This window comes from Zonotrichia albicollis, chromosome 1 (assembly GCF_047830755.1).
Source record: "Zonotrichia albicollis isolate bZonAlb1 chromosome 1, bZonAlb1.hap1, whole genome shotgun sequence".
Taxonomy (NCBI): domain Eukaryota; kingdom Metazoa; phylum Chordata; class Aves; order Passeriformes; family Passerellidae; genus Zonotrichia; species Zonotrichia albicollis.
Window position 1 is genome coordinate 54,629,270 of NC_133819.1, and position 22,014 is coordinate 54,651,283.

General features: G+C 37.7%; 1 protein-coding gene across 4 annotated transcripts in view; it reads right to left on the bottom strand.

Moving 5' to 3' along the window:
* The window catches only part of POU6F2 (POU class 6 homeobox 2), a 313,133-nt gene extending 292,646 nt beyond the window's left edge, over positions 1–20,487 (bottom strand). Inside the window, exon 1 of one of the 4 annotated variants that reach the window (XM_074541631.1) lies at positions 20,298–20,487. In XM_074541631.1, the coding sequence (XP_074397732.1) occupies positions 20,298–20,402 (105 nt within the window). In that variant the 5' untranslated portion in view covers positions 20,403–20,487. Of the gene's footprint in view, positions 1–19,560; positions 19,791–20,297 lie in introns of those variants that run through there. The other 3 variants (XM_026793432.2, XM_014267044.3, XM_026793433.2) reach the window with 3 other exon arrangements.
* Positions 20,488–22,014: the final 1,527 nt, after the last annotated feature.

Sequence of the window (22,014 nt, forward strand, 5' to 3'; positions counted from 1 at the left end):
ACAATTTAAATTTAGGAAATACTTGTAACAATTTAAAATCCTTTCAGGTAACATTAATTCTAATACCTAAAAAAATGGGATGAGCAATAATTCCCATTTGTACAGCAACAATATTTTATCAGATGAAAATGGCTAATTTCTGAGGAGAAAAAAAAGGCAAAATGTGTTAAATCTTTCTCCTCAGAGGAACTGAATCAACATATTAATGTCCAATTATATTATACTTAAGCAAGGATTGTGAGCATCCTGAAATCCATGTGTCTGACTGGAGACTTATAAAGCTAATATATTAGCTTTATTTATTTATTATTATATTAGCTGTTAAAGCTAATCAGGTGACATTTGGATGACTCAACACTAACCACAAAGGTATATTCAAGTTGATAAGGACAATTGCATACCCATGGAATAAGGAGCCAGAAGAGAAGACTTCTGTGGAAGAATCCCATACTGACCTCATTTACCCATTCAGAGGTTAGGCCATGCTCCAGCAAAGGATTGCTCTGAACTTTAGGGCATAATTGATTTCAGCAGGGCTTTTCCCATACAAGCAAGGCTTAAAACTATTGTGACTAGATCATTATTGAAGCAGATTCATTTGATCCCGACGGTATCTAATTTGAAGATTGCTGCCGTAGTGATTTTAAAGTATCAGACTGTCCTAATGTACACATTTCAAGAAACTGCATGTAGTGATACTAAAGTATTACATAAAGCATTAAAATGTTGTCCAGAATATTGTCATGAATATTTAATTAGCAAGTCTCTTGTTTTGAAAGTTCTTGTTGCTCCTGAAGCAGTGAATGGTTACACCAAAATGTAGGTATTACCAGAAACCAAAAGGGAGCAATAAAAAGATGCTCATCCTTGGAAAATGGCATTCTTTAAGCCACTGAGAATCAGCATGTAGGTTTTGGAGCTGTTGGCGTTTTTTAACTTCCTTCATGGTACACTGGGTATTAGTCAATACATAGCTTTTGGAAGTTAGAAATTTTTCCTTAATCTTTGTTTGTCACAATCATTCAGAGCAGATTTGGAATTGTTCTGTATCCAGCACAGACTTTCTGTACCTATAACTACCACAAACTCTCTAAGTAATATCAGTTAATGAAAGTATCCCTGCTCACTTCAGTAAAGCCAGGGTTTTCATCCTTTTTCCACAGACATTTGTAAACAAGTGTAACAGATTTTTAGCTTGACAATATAGTATAGCTGGATAATTACCCTGTGTTTTATTTGAACAGGTAAGTTTCTGTTATGGCATTCCTTAGGCAGCAAGATAGGGTTTTCTGCTTCTACTTCTCTGCAGTGCATTCATACTTGTTATGTAAACATTGTTTATACCAAGCCAAAAAAAGGAGAGCTTTGGAACATGGGAGGATTCAGGTAAACAAAAACAGTCTCTCATTAGCAAAGAAATTTTTTCAACTGTAGATGCAGAACCCTGTTAAAATAGTGATTATTTCTTTACCTTGGGAAATGTTCAAAGCACACTGAATCTTGCCACAAACTTCAATAGATTTTTGGATGTCTTTAATTAGTATTTACAGTTGGTTTGACTGTCTCATGATAAAGGTTTGTTTAGCAATATTGATTATGGCATGTTTAGCAACAAACTCCGAACCATGTCCATGCTTACAACCCACTTTTTGAACAAGGTTCTGTATTAGTCAATGGGACTATGGTGTTCTACATTCTAGGTCTTGTCTCCCTTGGTACAGACTGAAGTATCCTTTAGCACAATTCTAGAAAAGCTGGCAGCCCATGGCTTGGACAGGAGCACTCTTTGCTCTGTTAAGAACTGGCTGAATGGCCAGGCCAGAGAGTGGTGATGAATGGTGTTGCATCCAGTTGGTGGCCCGTCACTAGCAGTGTCCCCCAGGGATCTGTGCTGGGCCCAGTCCTGTTTAAAATCTTTACTGATGATCTGGATGAGGGGATTGAGCTTACTATTAGCAGATTTGCAGACAACATCAAGTTGGGTGTGAATCTCTATCTGCTGGAGGGTAGGAGAGCTCTGCAGAGCAACCTGGACAGGCTGGATTGATGGGACAAATCCAATGATATGAGGTTTAACAAGTGTCAGGTCCTGCACTTTGGCCACAACAACCCCCTGCAGCACTACAGGCTGAGGATAGAGAGGTTGGACAGTGCCCAGGCAGAAAAGGACCTGGGGATACTGGTTTACAGCTGACAGAGCATGAGCCAGCAGTGTGCCCACCATGGCCAGGAAGGCCAATGGCATCCTGCCCTGTATCAGGAATAGTGTGGCCAGGAGGACGAGGGAAGTGATTCTCTTTACTCAGGACTGGAAACGTCATACATTGATTACTGTGTCTAGTTCTGGGCCCCTCAGTTTAGGAAGGATTTTGAGATGCTGGAGCATGTCCAGAGAAGGGCAACAAGGCTGGAGAAGGGTCTGGAACAGAAGGCCTGTAGGAATGACTGAGGGAGGTGTGGTTGTTTAGCCTGGAGAAAAGGAGGCTTAGGGGAGACATCACTGTTTACAGCTACCAGAAAGGAGGTTGTAGCCAGTTTGGGGTTAGCATCTTATTCCCAGGCAACCAGTGGCAGGACAAGAAGACACAGTCTTAAACTGTGGCAGGGGAAGTTTAGGCTGGAATTAGGAAGAATTTTTGCACAGAAGGAGTGATTGGGCATTGGAATGGGTGAGGTGATGGTGTTACCATCTCTGGAGGTGTTTATAAAAGACTGAATGTGGCACTTAGTGCCATGGTCTAGTTTACAAGGTGGTGTTAGGTCATAATTTGGACTTGATGATCTCAAAGGTCTTTTCTAACCTAGTTGATTCTGTGATTTCATGATTATGTGAAGTGGGCTATTTTACTGGGCTTTGCTGGAAAACAGTAAGTACATAATGAATGAATGCCCTGAACTCCATCTCCTGATACAGTTACCCCTGCAAAGGGGTAATACTGGAAAAACACCTGAAAGAGGACAATCTTCTAGACTGGAAATAGCACCTGGCAGAAACACAAAAATGCAGAAGAGATTAGGGGTATCAGAAGCTATGTTTACAAGCACACATTAGCATCTGTGATCTATTCTCTAAATGAGAAACACAGTGAAAAAGCAGCCTGCACACTTGCATCTATAGAACTACAGGACAATCAGAGGACAATGGAAGTCTCCAAGCACTTCTGATATCCTGCCAAGCTCCACACTGGAATTGATGCAATACTTTAAACTCCACTGGCAGCAGGTTCTTTACTTCCATAAACAGGTAAAATTGCTAGGCTCAACTCCATATTTTTCCATTTCATCTTACAGGTAACTGAAGGGCTCAGAAGCAGAGGAATGTTGCATTTGTAAAACACTTCAGAACATATAAGTACACTGAAGAGAAATTCATAAAAACAGGTGATTTGTAAGGGACCCATCAGGATCATCAAGCCCATCTCCTGGCCCTGTACAGAAGAGCCCCAAGAGTCACACCATGTGCCTGAAAGTGTTATACAAATGCCTCTGGAGATGTGTCAGGCTTGGGGCCGTGACCACTTCCCTGGGGAGCCTGTTCCAGTGTCCAACCACCCTCCAGGTGAAGAATCCTTTCCTGATATCTAACCTAAATCCCCTCTTGCTCAGCTTGAGGCAATTTCCTCAAGTCCTCTCACTGTTAATGAGAGTGAAGAGATCAGTTCCTGCCCCTCTGCTTCCCCCTGTGAGGATGCTGAAGAGTGCAACGAGGTCTCCCCTCATTCTCCTCCAGGCTGAACAAGTGACCTCAGCCACTCCTCATATGGCTTCCCCTCAAGGCCCTTCACCATTTTTATGTCCCTCTGTGGTGGGTTGATGATGGCTGGATGCCAGGCACCCACCAAAGCCACTCTCTCACTCCCCTCTGCAGCTGGACAGAGTAGAGAAAATATAAAGGAAGGTTCATGAGTTGAGACAAGAACTGGGAGAGACCTGTCACTAAATGCCACCATGGGCAAAACAGGCTAGAATTAAAGATAAAAGCTGAATTTATTTTTAAGAAGAGCAGAGCAGAAAAATTGGAAATAAAATAAAACCTTAGAAACATCTTTCCTCCACCCCTCCCTCCTTCCCAGCTCTTCTACCTCCTTCCCCAGCAGCATAGAGAGACAGGGAATGGGGGTTATGGTCAGTTCCATTGTTTTTTCTGCTGCTAAGGAGAGGAGTCTTCCCTCTGCTCCAGCATGGGGTTACTCTCATGTGAAATAGTTCTCCATTAACTTCTCCAACATACATCTACCTCATGGGCAGCAGCTCCCTGTGTACTGCTGTAATGTGAGCCCATCCCACAGTCCTCCTCAAACTGCTGCAGCATGGGTCACTCTTCCACAGGGTGCAGTTCTTGAAGCACAGGCTACTCCAGAAGGGGCTTCTCTCTCCATGGGTCTCCCACAGGGTCATAGTCTCCTCTTGGGCACCCACCTGCTCTGGCATGGGCTCCTCCATGGGCTGCATGTGGATCTCTGCATCCCCTTGGTCCTCCATGGGCTGCAGGGGCATGGCTGCTTCACCATGGTCAGCACCACAGGAAGCAGGGGAATCCTAGCTCCAGTGCCTGGAGCACCTCCTCCTCTTCCTTCTCCACTGACCTTGGTGTCTGTAAATTTGTCCTCCTCACATACTCTCACTCCAGTCTTCTGTGGCTGCAATTACTTCTGCACTGTAACTCTTTTTTTTTCTTCTTTCCTTTTTAATCTGTAATCACAGAGGTGTCCTGTGTTTCCATCATCTCTAATTAGCCCACCCTTAACTAGTGGCACATCCATCTTTGGAGATCCCAGGGACTGGCTCTGCCAGACATGGAAGAATCTTCTAACAGCTCCTCACAGAAGCCACCCCTGTAGCCTCCCCACAACCAAAGCTTGGCCATCTAAACCCAATATACCCTCCTCTGGATGCTCTCTAATAGCTTCATGTCTTTTTTATATTGTGGTAATCTAAACTGCACACATAACTCAAGGTGAGGCAGCACTGGTGCACATTCTTTAAGAAATACACACTGACATAATACTATTCAAGCATAAGCCTATTTGATACAGAAGTCTTCCACAAGTGGAGAGCATTGTAGTAAGACCAATACACATTCTGTTGAGAAGAAAGCTTGTTAGCAATACTGTAATGCAATACTCTAACCACAGCAAAGGATAGACTCTCAAATTAATCCAGTTTTTGCCTGTGATTTATTTAGCCTAAAAGGAATCTCATAGTATGAATCTGTAGTATGAAAGCTGAGGTTTGAGAATGCATATAGCTTTCTCATCTTTGCAGCTTAAATGTCAAAACCTTCATCAGGCTGTTGAGAAAAATAACCCAATACGAAAAATATTATACTCATAACTATATGAATAATGGCAGAATAACTATTTCTTTGTTCCTTCTTTTAGAAACAGCTTTCAAAGCTCTCAATTAATGTCCTACTTTTTCACCTGTTATCTGTCTTTCCTCTTTGAAGAAAAGTTTTCCACCTTTTAAAAACCAGTTGGTTTGTTGCAGGGGAATTGCTGTGGTTGTGGTCCGGCCTTTAAACCATAATCCATGAGAAAGACCCTACCAAAATGAAGACAAATGAATCACACACTTTTTCCCAAGCTTCAACTACACAGAGAACCACAGAATTACAGAATGTTTACGTTTGGAAGGAACCTCTGTAGATCATCCTGTGCAGCACTCTGCCAAGACAGCTTACACAGGAATGTATTGAGGTGGGAGAGAGACTCCACAATCTCCCTGGGCAACTTGTTCCAGTGCTCTGCCACCCTCAATATAAAGAAATTCTTATTCATGTTAAGGTGGAACTTTTTGTGGTTTAGTTTATGGCCATCACTCCTTGTCCTGCCACTGAACACCACGGAAGAGCCCGTCACCATCCTCTTGGCAACTTCCTTTGAGATATTTCTATGCATCAGGCCCAGCTTCCACGTGTCTCCTCATAAGAGAGATGCTCCAGACCTCCAATTATCTTTGTGGCTCTTTGCTGGACCGTCTTCTTGTCTTTCTTGTACGGGGGAGCCCAGAACCAGATACAGCACTCCAGATGTGGCTTCACTAGGGGGTGTAGAGTGAAAAGATCACCTCCTTTGACCTGCTGGCCACAGTCTTCCCACACTCTTACATGCTGGAGAAGAGGCCATCTCTTTTTCATGGATCTTTGATCTGTATTTCATTACTCTGATTTAGGAATCAATTCAGAAAGAAATCACAATCTTTTAACAATGGTTACCCAAATATTTTCTGACATGGGACTGCAACATAAAGTGACTCAGTTATACACCTACACACCTCAGATACTGATATGAGCTTCCCAACAAATCCTATTCTTATCAGATCATTTGTGAGGGGAAAAAAAGCATTATTTTAGTAAAAAAATAATAAAATTATAATTATTCTTTTCTTTCTCTAGCCTGAAGGGAAGAGATGAAATAATGAAAGGAGGGGATAAAATATGTACTTTCTCCTCCTATGCTTTATCCTTCTATGCTCATGCTGGAGACAGCTAGTTGCAGATATAGTGAGTGTCCAAGGTGGTATTAACCAAACTGAAGCTGATTCAAAGCAGAAAGATACTGATCAAGAAACAAACTGTCTTTTAGAAAAGCAGCTTCAAAAAAATAATTGAATCACATTGAGGGAGGGATTGATACCATGGCCAGCAACATCTCTGCTAACAGAACAGGTTTGGATGTAAGTCACATCTAGAGACAGCCTCCTGGACTTGTTCTTGGTTTTGTAAACTTTATCTGAAACACTCTGGGCCCAGATTTGCCACCAGACAATTTCTGTGCCAGTCTACCTTCAGTTAAGGAATAAAAATGGAATTAGGGGGATTAACATTAATTTTGCAACAGCTTAAAGCTCTGTATTGTACTGATACAGAACAGGAAGGTGACGGAATTGAGCCCCAGTTTTACGCTTTTCTCAGTTCTTGCTGCACCACTACCACAAGCCTGGTTTGCTGATGCCTTGTAAGATGGGCCCCTGAACTTGTATCTGAGGAGACGCTAAATGGATAAAGGTGAAGAGAAAGAATATAACATGGATGTAGTTTTATTTTCCTCAGTTTTCTTGCACACAACTGTTTCACACAGCTCTTGGCCACAATGTAATCTTTGCTGCTAGTCCTAATCTTTTGACCTTTCTGAGTCATTATTACAATTAGTTCAATATATAAAACCATAAAAAAATTTATTAGAAAAAATAACTCAATTTTTAAACCTTACCAAAACACCTATTCTCTAGCTGCCATGCCCTCCTTCCACACTGCATCTCCGGCTTTCCTCTAGCCCCACCTTTTTCACACCCCCATGTTGATGGTTACTATTTCCCCTTTGCACATCACCCTGATGTGTATTAGATTCCTATTCCCAGTTCTCCTTCAGCATGGTGACATTCTCTAAATCATGAGATTATAGTCACAATTGTAAATAATGCTCAAGAGAAGCTAAATAAGTTTCAGAAAATTATCCCTCCTGTCAGAGATAAAATTGGTGTAGTATAGGAATTAAAGTGACTTCAAGTTGCTAATAGTAGCAATTATATCTGTTCAAATGGTAATCCAATGTTATTTCTCCATAGGAACCTGGAGCTTTTACTTTGCAGTAAAGGGACTGTATTTAACACTTAGAGTGGAAACAAGCCCTTCGTTTTGCAATGCTTCCATTTTTAACATTGCAAATAAGTAATTGAGTCAGTGGAGAATCAAGAGCCAAGTATCGCCTATTATGGGGGCTTAATGTGTCTACTTTGTGCAAACACCAGTGTCTATATATATTCAAAAATCTAAATGTCAGTTGCTATTCTAGAAAGAACAACTGGGTAAATGGATAGATTTTGTCTGTTGGAAATAGTAATGGCAAGATCTGTGGGAAATTTTTCATTCAAAATGAAAATTCAGCTGTGTTAGAGCCTCTAATCCTACCATTCATATGAAAGAGGAATAGAAACCCATACCTTCCAGTCTGACATTTTATATGCAGGACAGTTTTAGTGCTTTAGTGAAAGTTACTTTTCATTTAAAAATTATCTTCTTAATCTTTTAAAGTCATGCAAAGACAACAACTCTCTCTTTAAAATAGAATAAGACCTTTTTAGTCATATTTGGCCCAGAATAAATATATATATGGGTATATATGTGTATGTATATTCACATACATATATACATACATACACACATACATAAACTTCTCACAATTTCTAGGGAGCAAAATAACAGTATGTATCAACTATAATATTAAGAAAGAAGTCACATTAAAAGAACCTAATCTGTGAAGGTGTTACATAAACAATATAGTTCTTTATGTAATTAAAGGGTCATTATTATACATATTTACAAACAAAACAAATTATTTGAATTATGTTGCTTTACAGTAGAAATACTGTTTCCCACATTTTATATGTGTAGATTTATATGTTTTAAAGAACTGAGAAATTTTGCCTGTGAGATTTGCCAGCAGAAATTTCTGAGAAGCAAGGGAACACACCCCATGGGTTTTCTATTTCTGTCTTTATCCCTAACCAGGTCCAGTCCTCTTTCTGTTGTTCCTTTCATGTAAGTTTGCCCACACACAAGCAAGTCCTCTTCTCTACTGTCCCTAATAGTTACAAACCTCTCAGATCCACTCTTCAGGCTCCTACTTCTCCATGACTTGTCACTCTCTAGTCCTACTAGAGGCTGACTACTTCTGCATTTGTTATTTCACTCCATATCTTTCATCTTCCCTGGCTCTTGTCCTGTCTTCATTTGAATCACACATTCTCTTTTTTCCATTCCCCATGAATATGGTCACTGAGTACATAGAAAAGTAAAGGGTCCCTGGTGTCACCTCTGCCACTTCCCACAACAGGTACAGTGGGAAGCTAGTATTTCAAGGGGGACAGAAATAATCTGATACTCCTAAAAGAGGCAAGAAGATATGGGCTTTACTTGGTGCAGTCAATAGGACAAAGATACTAATAAATTTGTGCTCATGGAGTTTGGAATTGGATGGAGCTTTTCAGGAAGCACTTACACAAATACCTGTCAGATGTGACTCAGATAAGCTGATCCTGTCCATGTGCAGGTGATTTTCGGAGGTGCCTTCCTGAGGTTCCTTTTTCTGTGAATTTTTAGGGGATGTAGCTATTTAGAGTTCCAAAGTAAACATCGGCCAACTACATTTCTCAAAGACTTGGAATATAATCAAGCATGGCTTGTCACAGGATGCCTGAAGAGACATGTCAAGCCCAATTTTCCTGCTCCTCACCACATTATCTTAATTTTGCTCTTAATTATGACATATTTTTTAAATGGGAAAAAATACACCATATTTCTTTATCTTCCTTGGGAACCACTGAAGAATTTTAGCAGAAATTTCATTTAAAAGTATTTAGGAAGAGCTAGCCATCCAGGTGGAAATACTAAGAACAGCAGCAAAGGTCCTAAAATAGGAAATACTGGGCTACTTCAATTATAGAAGGTTCTACAAGTTCTGCCAATATTTTTCCCTTAGGCTCTCACAAAATGGGGAAGCAAAGAGAGAAATATCACACAACTTCACAGAATCCCTTAAGCCTCCAATGTTCCCATTTAAAAGGGATTATGAAATAAAATGGAGTAGGAAGCTCCTCAAAATTTCAAAGGAAACTCTTGTGTTAATGCCAAAATTGCTATTTTTTTTTTTCTCATATCTGACTAATTTTAAGGTATTCCTCATTAGCATAACTCTCATTCTGGGCTTTGCTTTTTTCTCTTTGCTGTTTTTATTCACCCCTTGACTTGGAGTTGAAGTATGCAACTTACAATAGAAAGTATAGGAAGAGGGAATTTAATTGACATTAATTCCTATGAATTTAACTTGTTCCCTTTTTCACTAATCCAGATATACTAACTGAATAATGCTCTGGAAAGAAAGATCTTTGTCAAAAGTCGCAGCAAGCCACACTGCAGCCCACAGGGTAAAAAAAAAAAAAAAAAGGAGAACTAGATTAAGGCTTTTGTTTTAAGCATATTCATGTTAAAACCAAATTGATTGAGAAAGCAGCTCTGACTACTATGGTTTGAGTAGTGCTCTCTTCCCTCCCTTTCATGTTTTCATCATTGCCAGCAAAGATATAGATGGAGACCAATAAAACAGGATTTGGACCTTTCACCTTGTCTGTTAATGGATATCTGTTTCTAACTAAATAAGGCTTTCTCCTTCTTCTTTTCCCCAGTCTGATTTCTGCCTTTCCCTTTTTCATTTCCATCTGGAAAAAATGGAAATTCTAATCCATTTGTTTGGACTCTATCCCTACTTACCTCAAGACGGGTTTCTACCATTCATGGAAATATAAAAGAACTTTAAAGCATGCATAAATAAATTACTCCTACAACCCACTTTACCACTGTTTTGTACTTCCAGATGGTATAAAGACATCCCAGTATAAAGTAGAATTAGGCCGCTATCCCCAGTGGTTGAACTTCTCAAAAAAAGATAAATAACCAAACACAAGCATTATAAAAACAAAAAAAAAATCACAATTTTTTAAGTGGATTTTTTATTTCCAGATGTCGATTTCAGTCTTGTTTTTCCAAAATTAAGGGAAAACACATAAAAATTTTTTACTGTTTGCCTTACAGCACTGATTGGGAAAAAATAAAAAGATCACTTTAGAGAGAGTATAATTTATATCAGTCAGGATGGAGCACACTGGGTTTAATTTTAGTGTTCTTCTCTTTTTCTTTCTATGCCTTCTTTCTGGTTATTAGGAATCACTAATTATTCAAACATTGTAGACTACACTCGTAAATTTGCTCATGTAAAGGATTCTGAATTTGACAGAAGAAACTTAGAGGCTGCTGGTGATCCTGTTTGTCCAAATGTAACTCTGTTTAGCTCCACAGAGTTACTTCTGATGAATCCTGGTAAATATCAGATAGAAAAGAAACCCCCAAGAAACCATCCTGAACATGCTCATGTTACACATCTGTTTGAAATTTAGTGTGCTTTTATTTATATTCTTAAGGAAATATGAGGCTACTTTGCAGCTTTTTTTTTAATTAAAAGAGTAACTGAAATTCACCTATATACCTTAATGTTTGTTGTATCAGAAATTATTGACATCATGATATCTTGGAGATAAAAAAAATTCTCAACACACTGACCAGATTAAAAGCACAGATCTTTGTGCAGTTCTTAATTCAATAAAATGCTGTGGTACTTCATGATCAGAAGGAAATATGCCCTCAGAAGCATCTGTTTCTTCTGTGTCCTTCATGAGAGTCAAAGGGTACTTTACAATCCAATCCAATGCTAGATATAACCTTTTAAATAAATAAACTGTGGTTTAAGGATTTAAAAAGCACTAGATCAAAGAATGTAATCTTTGAGATCTAATAACTACAGTGATGGGTCTAGCATAAGGACATGAGCAGAGTAGAACAAAGGTTTGCTGAATATCCACAGTGCCTCTTGGGTTAAAATTCATTACAGAGTCACTCTAAATCCCTAGTCAAGGGGCAACCCTAAATTTCTCTTCTTGCTAAAATCCAGCATGAACTTCAACAATAAACTGAAAGCAATATATTTATGGGAAGAAACTCCAATCTTCAGCTTCTTTCGTGTTGTTGCTTAACTATTCGAAATTCAGCTCTTATTTTCCAAACACCAATTTCAGTTTCAGCCTCCAGGTTTTTGGCTAGACACTCTAACACACACACCCACACCCACAGATTTCTACTGCCCAGGATTTACTGAGTGGAGATGGAGAACTGGCTTTATTTTCCAGCAGTGGGTGTCTATACCCTCTTGCAACCAGAAGAGATCCAAGCCTTTAGCATTACACTGTCTAATGCACAATGTGCTGCTCATGTGAACTTTCCCAATAAGTTGTGGGGATACTTATGGATGTGCTCAAATGGTTCCATGATCACCCTTTAAATAAGCAATAGCACCAAAACAAACAAACAAACAAACAAACAGCTGTGTTCAGAGCTATTGTAAACCCTTCACATGCTGTTTTAGAGGACTCCAAATTTGTCATCTGTCAGGCTTTGAAATTGCGAGCGTTGCTCACCAACTTGCACACAAAAAGTTTTCTTGCCTACTTTGGTGACAAGCTGGAGCAGGTGGTGAATACTGCACACAGACTTCTGGAAAAATCTTGTTATCTTTCTTTATTTCCCACCATGGGCATTACAACACACAAACCATCACTTCTCCCTGCTGCTTGACCAGCATCTTGTCAAATCTGGCTGCAAGATTAAGCTTCCCCAATTCTGAATTCAATATTGCAACCCTAAGGACATAAGAATCAAACTAGAACATTCTGGGTTTTGGAGTTGTTTTTTTCCCCTTTTAATGGACAAAATTGTTTCTGCTCCAAGACCATAGTTTGCCCTGACTATAATGATAAATCATCATGACTGACACTAAGCAAAATGAGTTTGATATTTTTCTGCTTTATCCTTCCACATTAGAAGCCACTTTTACATTTGCCACAACTTTTAACCTTTCTTCCAAAATATTAGAATTATACAAATCAGGTATTATTTCTGCTTTGTATAATCCATTTGAAAAATGTGAAGCACATTTTGTACACAGAAAGGAATGGGCACAGTGAAGAGAAGGTAAGATTTAATGGCCAGCAATCTTGCAATAACTGTTGGTTTCCTATAACAGCATAATTATTTTTTATTCCAGATTATTTTATTTCATTGGAACAGTGTCCTGCTAACAAAGCCAGGGGGAAGTCCAGGACTCCAGACAAATTCAGTGCTTGGCAGCATCTGGTTCTAGGAGCAAAGGTTATTGACCCAATGACAGTGTCTTGGAAATACCAGACTTAACCATTATCAGAATTATTTGCATCTTAAGCTCTTTTTATATTTTTAGGGCATATTCAGAAATGATCAGTCACATTTCTCCATCATTATATTAAAAAACACCAAAACAATGACAGCCTTTAATGTGATATACTATGAAAAATGAAAGTGCATGCTAGTTTGCCGCTGATTGGAGACAATGTGATTATAATCCATAAGTTTGAAGCAAGGATATCAAACATTCTGGTCATTGATATTGTTGTTGTTTAAGTCTTAGTCTGTGCTGCAAATCTATATTTAGCTATTTATTTCCCCCCCCCAAAAAAGGATGTCTTCTAGGAGTGGGCTAAAGCCATCAGGTTTTTATTCCAGTAAAACTTCATTGCACTTGAAACATAAAAGCTCAAGTAAAAACTGCATTAGAGCTCGATAAGTTGGATTTGTAAGTGAAAAAGCAGTTAGACATGTAAGCAGTTTAGTGAAAAGTACAACATTCTGATACAGAAGTATCACTTACAATATGTCTAGCAGCAGTTGTATAATACTATTAACATGACTTTCACTAATTTGCTTGCAAAAAACTCATGTTCTGTTATTGTCTGTTTCTTGAAACTTGTTTCCATAGCAGGGGGTAGTTAAAAAACACTTTTGTCCTTTACTTGTCCCTGTAATATTTCCTTTTTGGAAGTGCCATTCCATAGCTGGATTGTGTCTTCCAAACACACATGAGTCCATGTTCCCTGAAAATGCTATCAACTTACAAAATAAAAGCTACTCCATGGAATCAACTACTGAAATAGCACTAAGTTCCATTTTAACTTTTTTTTTCTTTTGCTTAAGGTCCTATTCCCCTTCACAATGCCCTTCCCCATTTGTGGATTCAGAACCCCATCCTGGAATGAGCCACCTTTGGGAACAGGTCATATTTAGCAAGCACTTAAGATACCACTCACTAGATATATCACAGGGTCAAAATTACTCTCTCAATTGTGATTTTGTAGCACTGCTTGTCAAATTATTGGATTTCTTGTAGAGGAAGGTGGCACAGAAAAGCCCACCAAGACAAGACCTATGTGTTTTGACAAGAACCACTATCAGAGTTCTGCCCTGTAAATCTTCATTCGCTTGTGCAGAGGACATGGGACAGCTGTACATCTACAGAAGAGAGCAAGATGAATTTATGAGGCCCTCATCTCTGAAAAGAATTTATTCAACTTTGAGTCACTAAACAGTATCAATTACTATTACTCATGTGAGTAAAAGTTTGTTGGAGATAGTTTTGCTATATGTATGGCATATACAAATATAGATAGAAAAAACAGGCTTATCAGTAACTACAAAAACTATTCTAAACAACTCAAGAAAATTTAATTAATATAGTTCCCCATGTAAAGATTGCTTGAAATAAAGATTTTTGCATCCCCTCTTTCTTCCCCAACCTTTTCTTTATGAAGCTTTCTCCCACTACCTCTTTTAATAATGGCTAGAAATTTTGAACAGTCCCTTGATCTTCAAAATTTTCTTTTGATCTAACAGTTAGATAAAGCACTACTATAGAACAGCACTACCAGTCAACAGAGAATCAGTGGCAAACATCAACTAATATTTCTCTTTTGAAGAGAAAGTACTACACATCACAGGGGTTTTGAAGCCAACATTGAAACAAAACCCCTGAAGTGATAGTCTGTTTACCTGTAGCCCTGATACCCTCAAAAAGTAAGTGTTCAAGACCCTTGGGTTACTGTCTTTATTCCTAATAGCCAGTTCTAATTGTAAAACAGTTTGCATAACAATTATTTAGTTAGCATTTAAGCCAGACTTTGTTATATTTATTAGCAGTAACACAATAGGCTTGTTGGACAAGATCCTGCAATTGTTATATATATGAGGAGCCCCATTGAATTCAGTATCATTCTCTGCACTTGAAGCTTTAGCAATTGCAGACTTCTTATGGGCTAAAGTGATTTGCTGATCTACTTATAAGTACATGCTTAAGTCTAGTTAAGTTTAGTGAGAGATAAATATATTCAAAATTGCCTGATCTGAGGCTCTTCCATCTTTAGAATTTCAGAATGAAAAGTTACATTATTAATGTTGCTGAATGATGCAAATCTCAGGAAAAAATAATATTTTGCCACATCTTCATCTAATGTTGAAAGTGCTGTATACAGTTTCTCTTTGATTGTCCTTTTATTTTCTTCCATTTCAGTTGCAGTTAAGATCAGAGAAGAAAAATAAAAGTCTTGTTACAGCTACAGGTCACTGTAAGATAAGAGGCTCAGCAGTCACTTCTATGCACTGTACACACAAAAGTGGGCCAGACTGATATTTAGTTTATCAGTCTGGAATCTAGGAAACATAACAGAGGTACTTGAATGTAAATGCATTGTCGAAAGATAATAATCTACATCACTGAAGGAGTGTCACTTGTCCAGCAATTTAAAGGTCATCTGACATACTTCATTTTTCTCTTACAATTAGAATATAGTGAATATACACAGAGTACAAATCACAGCTTTTTTAAGATTTGACCTCTTAATTGGCTGCTGTGACCCACAGATGAAACCACGCAATAGTACAGAACAGAAAAAAGAAAATCAGAGAAAATTACTAAATATATTTTAGAAAGCTGATTTCAATTAAAATCCAATTTTGGTGTGAAAAGAAGAAAAGTCTTTTTAAGTATGAATCAAAATGACAAAAATTCATATTTTCTGCTGTAAAAACAGAAGTCAACAGAAAAAATGCATTCTTTTGCTGGAATCCAGGCCTAGGACCAAAGAATTTACATATATTAAATTAACAAGATCCAAAGTCCTCTACAACAAATACTGTAAAATATTACAGCCACATTCCTGCATCTCCTTACAATAATAATTCTTAGGGACGCAATATTCTAGAGAGTGTGTACAAGAGAGTGTTTCTGCAAAGATGGAATGCTTCATTATCAGAGTACCAGCTTGTTCATAAATATTAAAAAGTATGACGTTTTTCAAACATATTTCTTACTGTTTACATTGTCTCTCTACTACTGAAAAAAACCAGTCAATGGGTACCTGTCCATAAGTCTCTCTCTCACAGTCCTGAACCGCAGAAAACCACTGTTGGTGACAGCAAAGGACCACAATTTTTGTTCTGGATATCCAGTGAGCAGCCAAGGGGATATGTTGTCTGGCCTTACTTATGCAAGTAGTCATTCTTACAGTGATGGGTCTAATTCTTACTTGAAAGAACAGGATTTGTCCCAAACTGCAGACAAAATGGCACAATTCCTCACTGTCTTACAAAAGTGGGTCCTAATTTTACATATGGTTATTTTCTATTTGTTTATGTTATAGGCAATTCTTTATATTAGGTTAGAGCTGGATATTCCAAGAGAAAAAGAACTTCTCTACTGCTATAAAAAAAATCATGTAGAGATTGCTCAAGACAAAATAACATTATAGATCTGGTCTTCATTTGGTAAAAATTAAACTCCTGGGTACATGTCAGTCTGCATTATAAAAACAGCACTGACAACAGATTAAACTTCTGAAATCTAAAATTCTGAAAGGTAACCAAAAGTTGCAAAAGGAATGGCTTCTCTGAAACATGTTGTGTTGTGGTTAATCATGAGGAAGAATACAAAAAAAAAAAAAAAAAACAGTAAAAAAGGCAATAAAATGAAACAGAACAGAAAGACCCACACTGGTTGCAGCAATGTATCAGATGCATAAACTGGGTTTTAGAGAGCTCTCTGTGGGGAAAAAACATGTTTACCCTTGCATAAATAGCATTTGCTACATGGTGAGATCACATGGAGGATACACTTAAATACAGAAATAAACATGCTAAACCTGTAGAAAGAGAACTCAAACATAGCAGTAATAACTGCAAACACAGGCTTATTTGAAGAAGACTGTTACCTAATTTACTTCCTCTCGATATACAGAGATCTAATTTAAGCTGCTCCCCTCCCCTTTCCCACTTTGGTGTATTTGCAAGAACCAGTGAACACAGAAATGTGCAGCCAGTGCGGGCCCTCAGGCCGGAGGATCAAGATGGCAGGCTGGCCTGGGCTCCCCTGGGGACAGCAGAGCCAGAAGGGTGATTGGACACAGTGACCTGTCTGCATGAGATGAGACAAAAACAGGAGGGCTGTAATGCTGATGAACTAACCTGTCACTCACAAGCTCAGGTCTGAGGGGAAACAAAAAAAAAAAAAAAAAGATGGAGAGAAAAAAAGAATAAGAAAAAGGTATAGTAGAGGTTTTAGAAAGCATGCAAGGCAGAAAAATTACAACATTATTGGAATAATTAGATGACAATTATCTGTTCATTCAGATGGGCTCAGGATATACAGCGAATATGGCATAAAAATCCAGCTAATAGTTTCTATAAGAGCCAAACACCATTGAAGAAATCATGGATATTGTGGTTTGGCATGCAAGGAAGGATGCTACAGACTATTGCTGGCAGGGATCAGGGTTTCATGCCAAACACTCCAGTTATGAATCAAAATCACAATGAGCAATGAGCTTCTAGATCTTGACACACAAGGCAAGGAGGTTGTTCTTCAGAGTACTTGGGTGTTTTATTGCTTGCTTGGGGGAGGAAAAATCCAGAGGGAAGGCTCACAAGCATTTCTGCACCCTGGACCCAGTACACCCAGGTGCTGGGTAGCGGTCAGAGTTGTACACTCTGCACACCATTGCCATCACCAGTGGGAATCACTGTGGACTGGTGGTTAAAGACAGTTGAAATCTAGATTAAAAAAAAAAAAAGTAAAAAATGCACTTAATGATGAACAAGTATTTGGTGTTGAAAATGCCTTTAAATCGGTATGCTCCTTCTATTCCATTTGTGTCATACACAGACTAATGCTTGAACTACAAAAATCTGCTACTGTGTCTGATCTCCATTGCATCAGCTATACACATATAGTTTGGATTTTTAATTAGGCGAGTTCACGTTCCATTAGCAGTAAACAAGATTGAATTTAGAGCTACATCTGCAGGACTAGTAAAAAAAAAATTGTCATGGCAGAAAAAAAAATACAATGCGGATATAAAAAGGCCAAATTGTATACATTTATACAATTTTTTGGGTTTGGAGGTTTGAAAGTTAACAAAGACTTTCAATAACTTTTTCTAATACTGTCAGGAAATAAATGCCTTTTCTAAAACTATGCAACTACTAAATATGCAAACCTTAACTATTTATCAATACAAAATAGAGACTTAGATTTTCTGCCATAGGCCCTGCCTTTTGATAGTTATTTTTTCTTAAAGTACTTACAGAAAATCTATGTCTATTTTCAGCAAAATATGTTAATTATACTGATTGTCCTGAGATTCCCCCATTTTAACTAACTCCTTTATTATACAACCAGAAAATGCACAATTTTTATCAAAAAAATAATTAAACTTTTTTTTCTATCATAGCACATAGCTAATAACGACTGAACACTGGACAATTAATCAAAACAAAAACATACTTGAAAATTTTGTGGATTTATGAACCCATTTTGATGAGCACACTTACATATATGAAATGTAAATATGCACACATGCTGATCTGAAAAAAATGTTTGCAGCACCTAAGACAGTAAGTTTCAGAAAAATGACATCTATAAAGTCTAGCACAGAAAACCCACAGCAGTTAATCACCTAAAATACCTAAATTCATTTTTCTTTCAAGTACATGCTCTTGCTATTAATTTTAGGAAATAAAATACACAAACACATGATATAAACATTTTTCCAGACATTCACTGAACTTTTTTTCATTCATGAAATATGGAATGTTACACACAGAAAAAAAAATCCTTCTGCCATTTCCAGCCTCAAAACCACTTTCTGAGAGTTGGCAAGCCTTAAACATAAAATAGCTAACTTACACTGTCTTACATGTGAAAACAAAATTTACATTAAAGAGATATTACAAGCTTTCAGTTTTATAAAGATTTCAGGGTACATTTTCTGTCAAGAGCACTTGCTCAAAACCTTGCCATTGTATCTCCCTTAGAATCATTAAATATATTTCTGTAAGACTGAACAAGTTAAGCAAAAATGTAATTAACACAGTCTAAAATACATATTTTTGCACAATGTAGTACTGGCAAGCATGCCCCACTTTTTTAGGTATAAGCCAGCCTCATAGAAAGCTGTGAACGTTTGGAGGATTTTTAATAAAAAATGTATCTTCTATTTTTAAAATATTTAAAGCAATAAAAGTCTGTGGTAAACATGGCATTACATATTTGACATTTTCTGCCCAAAAATGCATTACTATGTACGATGGTATTAATAAACCATGTGCTTTGAGGGACTTCAGTGCTTTGCCGTAATTTAGATGAAAACAATGTATAGAATGAGTATATTTCTACCATTATATCAACATATAGAAAACAAACACTATGTCATCATTTCAGCAGCATGCGTTCACTGTACTGGAAACATATGCAAAAAACCACAAACTTTTGAGAGTTCAAAAAATACCCTTTACCAGAGAATGATTTACAAGTCAGTGGTTAATGAGAAAGTGTTGAGCACTTAAAATTTTGTTAGAAGAAGAAAAACAGGCACCCTTATCTGACTCTGACTGCTTTCACAGGAAAACAGCCCTCCCTGCTCATCAGAACAAAATAATTTCTTTCCCCACTTCAGGTTATTATTTGAAGCAAATGAAAAGACAATGATTTTTCTCTCTTCTGGCTAAAGCTCAAAACAGCATGGTTAAATCACACATATAAAAACTACAGACTTATCAGAAATCACAAAACAGAAAGAGAAGGACTCACTGACCCATTTGGAAGACAAAGACGACAAAACGGAAAAGCTCTAAAAATCAGCTTGTGAGGCCTTTGAGAGATATTCTTCTGGCATTTCATCACAGCAGCCCCAGTTCACTTCCCTGGATACAGGGAGGGAGAACTAAATAGAGCTGTTTATTAAAGCTGTTGTGCTGGATTGCATTAGGAAGCACGAGCAGACCACCTGGACCTTTCAGATTGTGGCAGTGTTTAATTTGCAGGCTGCCCCTCTGCAGCAGCAAAGACTACTACATTTACCAGGCTCAATCACACATTATCTGGATTAGGAGTATAAGAGGAAAAAATAAAAATAAAAAATAAAAGCCACAGCATCTAGCACAGGAATACAGTCAATATAAAAATAATGAACAGCATTACAAATAGAAAGCAACTCCCCAGCAAACAACACTTTCACTCCTCGTTTCTTGTACTTCAGCATATTTAAACAAGATGAAACAGCAAATTAATAAATACATTGATTTGATAAAGCTCAGACTAAAACGGGGTTTATTAGAAGAAAAGGATGGTAATTTAGTTTTTTCTAGTGATTCCCTGGCCAGATTATTGTGTTTCTTTTGCCTTTCTCACTTTCAGTACTACACTCGTTGGTAGCTGAAGATACAGATAGAAAGATGGTACTGTAAATATGAATTATGTGAATCATATGGTTAGACCCTTGTGAAAAAAAAAAAAAATAAAAGGGGAGTTGAGAAATGGCTGACTCCATACCTGACCAATTACAGCTTGCATGGTCCCTGTGTCCTGCTGAGCTGAAAGATCGCAATCCATCATATGTAGTCTTTGAAAAGGAGAATGGGGGTTTCTGGCATGCATCTGTCAATCAACTTCTGCACTCACAACCATCACCAAAAGCAAGGGAAAAAAGTCAAGCTGCTCCACCAAATAGGATGAAATAGTCATGTGACCTTCAGCACTCTCACACACATACATACTTCCATAGAACGTATGAATTTTCTGCAGATATGAAATGACATTGACAAATACCCAATACCAAGTAAATAAAGTGAGACAAACAGCTACTCACCAAAGAGAAAACGCTGTAATCTTCAGCCTAAAGATTTAATATACCTAAAAGGTATTTTAAACTGAGTGTTTTCTTTAGAGCCTAAACTTTTCAGATAAGGTGATATGATTTTATATATGCAGACAGTGGTCAGAACTTTAACCCCTCGCGTCCTCCTGCAGCCTCTGATTTTGTTTCCACCCTTTAGCCTTCTACTTTATAGCTTTTTGTGTTCTTGATTTTTTTTTTCTTTAAGTTTCTTTTGTGTCAAAGTGAAGTGGCTTGTGTTGCCATCTTTGGATTTGCAGAGATTATGAGAACTCGATGGAAAAAAATTTCTAACAGGAAAAAAAGAAGCAGGAGCTGAGAAACCTGTGTCTGTACTCACAAGTCAAAACATTTCACTGCTTTACTCCACCAGAAGTCAAATGTTTTCTTTACTGGAAATATATATTTAAGTATTAGTTTATGTGAGCTGTGATGAGCACTCCAAATATTAAATATTCAGACTATGTAAATCCTACTTACAGAATCCTTTCCATTTTGAAGGTTAGCAGAATTTTGGTTCATTCACTGCTCCACTGAACTGACATAAAATGTTGTTACTTAGGAAGGCAAACATTACCATTTTTTTCGAATGGAAGCAGTTTGTTTCATGTATCTCCCCCTCTGAGTTAAGATTTGCAAGAATTTCCAAGACTATTTTTTATTCTTGTCAAAATATATCACCCACTTGTCTCCAAAAACTGAGTGTCCTGAACGACATGCTGCAGCATTGATTGCTGATACGTTATTGGCCAGTGATTGCTGAAGGGTGACATTAATGTAACCTCGTAGCACTTTAACCCTTTGAAGATCAATACTGTCCTCTGGCAATATAGTAGAATAACAGCCCATATACTTTTTGCTGTATTACAGCTTCATATAAATATTAGTGCATCTTTCTATCCTCCTCAAATTGCATTTCAGTTACTAGTGCAAACAACACACTTTCTAAAGGATGTCAAAAGGAAAAATGCAGAAAAAAAACCCCCCAGTCTAGTCTCTGTGCTTAACCTAACACACCCTTTTCATTTCAATAAGTTCCTGGCAATATTTTGACATTATTATTTCATTTTTAAAGGCATTGAAAATATTGATCTTAGCTTTTATGGTCAATGAAATGTGAGAATATCAACAATATTCTAATTGCAGGCACTTGCCAGTCTCCTACCACAGAATTTGAAGATTCAACATCCAGAAGTGTTTGGAATGTGATGGAGTGCATGTATATGTGCATATATGTGTGCATGCATGTATATATGTATGTATGTGCATACACATGGAAGTATAGAACAATGAAATGTATGTTGAGGGACTGAGATAGGCAGGGAATCTCCAGTTTTTGAGTTTTTATAATACAATTATTTATTTAAATGTTAA